This window comes from Daktulosphaira vitifoliae, unplaced genomic scaffold (assembly GCF_025091365.1).
Source record: "Daktulosphaira vitifoliae isolate Bord-2020 unplaced genomic scaffold, ASM2509136v1 Scaffold_5, whole genome shotgun sequence".
Lineage (NCBI taxonomy): Eukaryota > Metazoa > Arthropoda > Insecta > Hemiptera > Phylloxeridae > Daktulosphaira > Daktulosphaira vitifoliae.
The window spans coordinates 21,371,740-21,379,314 of NW_026099576.1; the positions used below are offsets into that span (position 1 = coordinate 21,371,740).

The window sequence follows — 7,575 nt, forward strand, 5'->3', positions numbered from 1 at the left end:
TCGAAACAGTATTACCTAAGTGAGCGTTAAGTTCTGCTGTAACTTTAGCCGCGGTAGTTTTATGTTGTCTTGTCACAATCCGTTTTAATGTTCGTCGGTCCCTGTCAGTGAACTTTGGATTTCGCCCACTATTCCTTTTCGCCGATGATGTATTATACACTTATATGTTATAAATACATTTGTACATAATATAAAACTATTTTTGAAACGAAGTATGCATATTTCAATTGAAATCAAGGTACAATACCCCAAATACCAAGGTACAATATATGTTGTACCTTGGCCAATTTTTTGTGTTTTTAAAAAACAAATTTTAATTTAAAAAATAATTGATATTTTGGCTTTAAAAAAAAATTACCATATACTTATGTGCATTGTCTAAATGAATATTAAAAATGAACATTTAATATTCAAAATTGAAGGTACTAGAATTTTTTTTATAAAAATGGTGCCAAGGTACAACACTTCCCTAATTAGTAATAATATAAAAAATTTAAAATGATAGAAGAAGTCTAATTGCACATTTAAAACATTGAGAATAGTTGATTTAGAAAAGTATATTTTTATTTCTGATGAAAGTTCCTTGTAATCTAGTGTATTGCATCAAACTCTTTAAATTTTTATACGCGTTAAAAGTATATGAATATACAACTACTTTATTATTTTAATAATATCTCCGTAAAAATTACAATATTATTATATTATATTATTGAATATCAATTTCATATTAAATTTAACTACTATAATTATTATGTATTCATATAATATAATTATAAATTATTACAGGGCGTGGTGTGGTAGGGTGGTCAGGTTAAACAAAACTCTAGTGTTATGCCGCGCCTACCGCCGTAGGTGAACGGATGGGTGACCATGCGTGCGCTTCTACGGTAGCGAAAAATCACCATGTTCACAGTGCAGATGGCAAAGGGAAACCACTGCACATAAATTTCCCCAAGATATACCAATGTTATTAACTAACCTAACAGTTGTAAAAAAAAAAAAAATTATAAATCGGGATAAAACTAAGAGAATAAGAGTTATGGTTTGTTGTGATTGGGGTGGTAATTATATTGAATAAATAAACAACACCCTGATTAAATATCAGTGAAAATATATTTTACAATTGCTATATCCGTAAGATTACATAAAAACAAAGTCAGTTTCCAAAGGAAGTAGACAATAGCCAAAATGTTAATGTTATATTATTATTCTTGTTAGTTGCCGGCGGCCTGAACCGGTTCAAGCCGCCCGTCAGCCACTCCATATGGCGCGACCTGCCGGACGTAAAGGGAAAGCGCCGCGATCGCCATCCAGTGGTAAAGCTGGAGTCGCGATGCGACCACGACATACTCCCCCCCCAGTCCGGCCGGTCGGCCCATGAGCGCCTAGGACAGCTGGTCCGTTGGCCCGTCCTCCAACTCAGGGAAGTCGGGAACCTCGATGGTCGGGGCGTCCAGAACCGCCTCTTCGGTCTCCATTCCTTCCGAGAACCGGAACTCCACATCCACGTGCTGCGGGTCCACCTGGTCGTCCCCAAGGAAGACGACTGGTTGAACGCTACCAGCAAAGCGTTCCACACCTTCGCCGGAATGGGACTCACTCCTGACGCCACTTGGTTTCGCGGTGGTCACCTGGTTGGTTGACGCTTCCGCGGTGTTTTTCGGTCGAAACCGGCCATGTTCGTCCCGTTGGCTGTGGCGGTGGTTTGGCCGGTTTGTTTCCAGCCTGCCCTATGCCGGCTGATTAAGTCGAGCGGAGGTGTGGCCGGGTCGATGTCGCCGCTGGTTCGACCGCCGGCTAGGTTCCCCCTGTTCCGCACGACGTTCCGTTAAACCCCGATCGAACGCAGCCCATAAGAGGGGTTGGGACCGAAGTTCCCCAATCCCTGCCGAACGGACTCGTTCTCGTTTTGGGAGTTCCTCATATTCTTCCCCCAGCAGTGCCGCCGCTTGCCGCATCAACCTGCGGGCCTGCTGCCGCATGAGATTTGCGGTTTCGGCCGAGAGCCGGCGAGAGGGCCGAATGGAACGGGGCTCCACGTCCTGTCTTTGGTTGCTGGACATGCTGTAAAATAGAAAATTTATTAGGATTACCTTCTGAGGCGTCATATTTCATGGCGGTGACATGTAGCTTTAACTGACACTTTCCTTTAGTCACAAACACTCCCTCACCTAGCCTTTTGGCTAGTTGCACTGGCCCCAGCCATTTAGGGGCAAAGCCGGCGTGAAACTTTTTATCAGCGCTGGATAAGGGATGCGCGCGATAATACACCCAATCCCCTTCTTTAAAGCGTCTGCGGTGATTTTCGCGGGATAACTTGTGACCAATATCTTTTTTATCGGAAGATAACCCGAATTTTTGTGAGGGTTGTTCTCCCCCCCCGGAAATTTTCGTTTTCCTATCGAAGACATCGGAGTTTTCGGTTATCACACCGGAGTTATTGTTATTGTCCGGAGTCTTTACGGTAACAATATTTTTCTGTCCGGTCATTTCTATTTGTTTCGGGTTTTTACCCGTAGAAATAATGTCCAGCAGCCAATCGCCGGGGGCTTTGGCTTCTCGCCCAAATGCCCGCTCAGAGGGAGTGCTCCCTGTTAGCCTGTTCCGACGATTTCTTATTGAAAAAAGTATATTCGGAATACAGCTGTCCCAGTGACTATGTGGTTTGTCAACCAAAGCTGTCCGAAGACCTTTTTTCAAATCCTGGTTTCGGCGTTCTACAGGATTTGCTCTTGGATGGTAAATTGGCGTTGTCCATCCTTCTGTGCCCCACTTCTCCAGTGCTTTCTCCATTGTTTTGGAGACGAACTGTGTTCCATTATCTGAGAGAAGTACTCTAGCATAGCCGAAACGTGAGAAAAACTCTCTTTCTAGAGTGTCGGTAATCGTCTTAGCGGTGGCTTGCCCTAGGGGATATGCTTCTACCCATCTACTGTAGCAGTCAGTTGCTACAAGTAGGCAAGTCTTACCGCGTTGAGATCTTGGGTATGGCCCCATAAGATCAATGCTAACAACCTCCCATGGCTGGCGGGGCTGTCTTGGTCGCATTGGGTCGTCTTGCTTCCGGTTCAACGGTTTAACGCAAGCACAAACGTGACACCTTGCGACATATTGACGTACCGACTCTCTCATACCGGTCCAGAAGAAACGATTACCGATGCTCCGGTAAGTTTCTTTCCATCCTGGATGTCCGGCAGAAACATGATCATGATACCTCCATAGCAGGTGATCTGACATGTCCGACGGAACGACGATAATCTTTCCGTCCGTTCCGTTATTTACCGGGCCTTTTAGCAAAATACCGTCTTGCAGGTGGTATTCCTGGTGTAAGCGCCGGTAAATTGGGTTGTCACTCCGGAGTTTCTAGACATACTGGGCCAAAGTTACATCTTCGGCTTGCCAGGTTCTAATGTCGGAGATAGCGATATTCTCCGGGTGAACATAAAACGGTTGTCCTTGAAGTGGGGGATAGAGTCGGCGCGCAGAGACAAGTGCTTCTTTAAGCTTTTGGAAAGCGTCTTGCTCTTGTACCGTCCATCGCCACTTAATTCCATGCGCCTNTGTACCGTCCATCGCCACTTAATTCCATGTGCCAAAAGATTAGTCAGCGGAGCGGTAAGTTCGGTGTATTTCGACACGAACTGACTGTACCAACCGCATACTCCGAGGAACTTTTGTAAATCTTTGACTTTCTTTGGTACGGGGAATTTNCCGAGGAACTTTTGTAAATCTTTGACTTTCTTCGGTACGGGGAATTCGGCGATTGCAGTTAGTTTCTCCGGTTCCCGGTCAATTCCCGTCGAATCAACTATGTGTCCGAGGAAATTTATACGGTTTACACCGAAACTGCATTTTTTCGGTTGAATTGTCAACCCATGTGTTTGTAACCGTTCCAAGACTCGTTGTATGTGGTTGAGGTGTTTCTTCATATTCACCGAGTACACCACGATATCGTCTAGGTACACAAACACAAATTTACCGACATATCCACGCATAACCTCGTTTACCAACCGTTGAAAAGTAGCCGGGGCGTTTTTAAGGCCAAAGGGCATTACTTTAAATTGGTAGAGGCCCATTTGTGTGCGGAATGCGGTGAGTGGTCTTGCTTCCTGAGTCAAGCTGACCTGCCAATAGCCAGACTTAAGGTCGATGGTGCTGAAGACGTTAGCGCCACCCATTCCACGGACCATTTCGTGTAAGTCAGGCATTGGATGTGCGTCGGATTCTGTTTGGAGATTCAGTCTCCGGTAATCCACGCATAATCGCTGGGATCCATCTTTTTTCTTGGCAAGAACTACGGGAGCTGCCCATGGCGAGGTACTAGGTTCTACAAAACCTTGCTCCTCCATTTCTCGCACCATACGTGTGATGGTATCCTGTTTTTCACAATTATAAGGATATGCGTTTAAAGTAGCCGTAGTTTTCTCTTTTAATCGGATGTCACGTTCAATGACTCGGGTCCTCCCGACTTTTCCGGAGAAAACCTTCGGGAACTTGAGTAATATTAACCGGACATCTTCCGGAAACTCCCCTTCCGGGATAACCATCTTCGGTTCGGTTTCCCGTTTGATTGTCGGTTTTCTCCAGCATACCGTCGCTCTTCTTTCTGTACCCATGTGGATTGTACATGCTCGGTAGTCCCATGCCACTTCTTGTTTCACCAAGAAGTCATGGCCCAGTAACACGTCACCGATAAGATGGTCGAGTACCGCGGCTCTGAATTGAACTTCAATGTCAGACACCTGTGCTGTGAACTCCGCGTACTCATGAACTTGCAAAGTTCGGCTGTCAGCCAATGTGACCATACTCGGCTCTCCTTTTATTGGTTTACCAAACTCATGTGCTACCCACGGTAAAACATAAGATCCAGTTGCTTGTGAATCTAGTAGAGCCACCACAACTTTAGTCGGAAACTCAAGTTCAATGGCCGGCAGTGGCACATCGTACTTTTTCGGTGCTCCGGTAGTTGTAGCTCTTTTACCGTTCGTGTTTGGGTTAGAAGAGGTAATATTACCTTGTGAGATTTCTTTCACCAGCTTTTTCTCGGGTAACTTATTGTATTTTGGGTCCTGGTCGGACGCTGAACAATAACCCTGTTTGCTAGGAAAGTTTTCTCCGGTAAATAAATCTGCGGCTCGAACCCTGAGGTCATAAAGTGAGTCCGTATCAGATTTCCTTCGGTTCAGCGCGATACCAGTGATAGGAGTCAACTCCTTCGGAAGTTTTAACGGGAAAGACTGTGGTACCGTTAACAACTCATGTGTTAACTGGTCTTGTTCCAGGTCTTCCAGAGATTTGTTCGGCAAACTGTTCTCGGAGAGAGCCGCTTGTGTTCCTTGGTCAGGACGTTTTGAACTACTCTCCTGTGTTTCCGAAACTTCTCTTTTTGCCGTACGTTTCTTCCGTGTGTACTCCGTTTCTCCAGATTCGATAGCGGCGAGCTGCATATTTTTGCCCTACTCCGGTGCCTTTTTGGGTTCCTGGTCGGAAACTTCTGTACCGGGCTTGCGCTTACGGTTCTTTGGGTGGGCTAGTTTTTCTTGTCCGGTCGGTATCCCGTGAACCNTGGGCGGGCTAGTTTTTCTTGTCCGGTCGGTTTCCCGTGAACCGTCCGGAACTCTTCCCGTTTCCCGTACTCGCCGTTTTTCTTTCCGGGCAATTCGCCCACCAGTGCCCAGTCCGGTTGCAGTTTTTACAACGTGCCGCTCCGGACGGGCTTTTTTCCGGTCTAATAACCTCTTTCTCCGGTGGCGGTTTCTTATTTGCCCATTTGAAGCTATTCCCTTCCGCGGAATACTTCTTTTCTTCGGGCCGCCGTTCCGGAGAAAGGTCCTCAACGTCCAAGTCGCTAGCCAGCTCTAGCAGATCTTCCATTGACCTCGGGCGTCTCAATCTTGCGTGGACCCCNTCGGGCGTCTCACTCTTGCGTGGACCCGATAGTCACTGCGCATAAGCCCTATGATTAGGTCGACCAACTCGTACTCTGTGAGCCTTGAGTCGAGACGACGGACTAGCTGGCTCTTCCACATTACAAACTCCCCTAGGGATTGACGTTCGCCTTGGTGAGCACTGTGGAGATCATTGCGTACTTGGGTAAGTATAGCAATGCTATTGAACCTCCTCAAAAATTGTTGTCGGAACACTGTCCATGTGGGGTTCAAGCAGCGTATAGTACCCCACCAGTTACCTGCCTCTGCTTTTAACTGTGGGGACAGTACACGTACCCACTTCTGGTGTGGTACGTTTGCTTCGGTTAGGACCAATTCAGCCTCTTCAATGAAAGCGTTGGGATCCTCTTGTTTCTTTCCGGAAAACTCCGGCAGAGAATCACGCGCCAACGTTAGGCTATCGTGGGATAGTAACGACGTTTCGTTAAAAGTAACGTGTCGTTGCTCCCTGGTACTATTGTCCGGACGGGAACGACTTTCAGATCGTTCTACTCCGTTAAATCCTTGGTTTTGACCGAAGGTTTCTGGATTTTCACCGAAAAACTGTATGTTCTGGTGATGGTCCTTGGTCGTCCGGTTACTTTCAACGGCAGAATTTTTGTTTACACCGGAAGAACAGAAACTTTCACCGGAGAATTGTCTGTTTCGGTGCTGTTCTTCCGAAATCCGGTCTAATCCACCGGAGAAAACAGAATTTTCACCGGCGTAGGGGGGTCCCAGTCGGTGTAACCCGGGGTTCCGGCCGTTTTCACGGGGCGAATTTATTTTTTCGCCGAAGTATCCCGTAAGTCACCGAAGAACTGATTTGCAGTCCGAAGCTCCGGTGGGGGGATGGGGGTTCCTCGAACTGCACGGTCGGAATTTTCCGGGACGGCCATCTGCTCACCCCCTTCCGATCGGAGTTGTGAATTTTCGGGTCTGTCCGCTATAACTCGCCTAAGCGTGTGGTGTGGCGGCAGAGTTCCCCTATTGGTACTGCAAGGTACCCCCTGTACTACGCAAGCAGACAAGTTGACTTGCTTTATCAAGTCGTTCAACTTTGTCTCAAACTGAGCAATGTGTTCGCGCTGTTGGGCGACTATTGCTTCCAGCTCCTCGTTCCCTTTCGCATTATCCTCGACGTACCCGCATAACATCATATAAGTATCATATGACAGTGACGAGCTGTCTCGGTCGTCTTCGGAACGGCGATCGTCATCTTCCGGTTGCCCGGGCCTCCCGTTAGGGATATCGTCATCTTGGGGTGGAGGATTACTTGGTTTTTCGGGGTGAAATTTGACGCTTGCCGCGTTAACCCCCTCCTCCTGGCTTAGATAGTCTTCCAANTCCCGTTAGGGATATCGTCATCTTGGGGTGGAGGATTACTTGGTTTTTCGGGGTGAAATTTGACGCTTGCCGCGTTAACCCCCTCCTCCTGGCTTAGAAAGTCTTCCAGCCGAACCATAAGGTCGGCTTTAGAACCCCCAGTAGCGAGACCCCGTCGTGACAGCTCCCCTTGCAACTCTCTTATCGTCAGCTCAAGTATGCTCTTACCTGACATATTGAGTGCTGATATTCTAATAATAACAGATAAGTAGGTCAATGGGGATAAGCTAATGCGCTGATCACGTGATCGGGAAGTGGACTT

The 7,575-nt window shown here is 47.0% G+C and overlaps 1 protein-coding gene across 1 annotated transcript; it reads right to left on the bottom strand.

The window, feature by feature from the left end:
- Window positions 1-1,920: 1,920 nt before the first annotated feature.
- On the bottom strand, window positions 1,921-3,237 carry LOC126908232 (uncharacterized protein K02A2.6-like). The gene has a single exon (XM_050690144.1). It carries the CDS (start codon window positions 3,235-3,237, stop codon window positions 1,921-1,923), a length of 1,317 nt encoding a protein of 438 aa, XP_050546101.1.
- Between the last annotated feature and the right edge of the window lie 4,338 nt (window positions 3,238-7,575).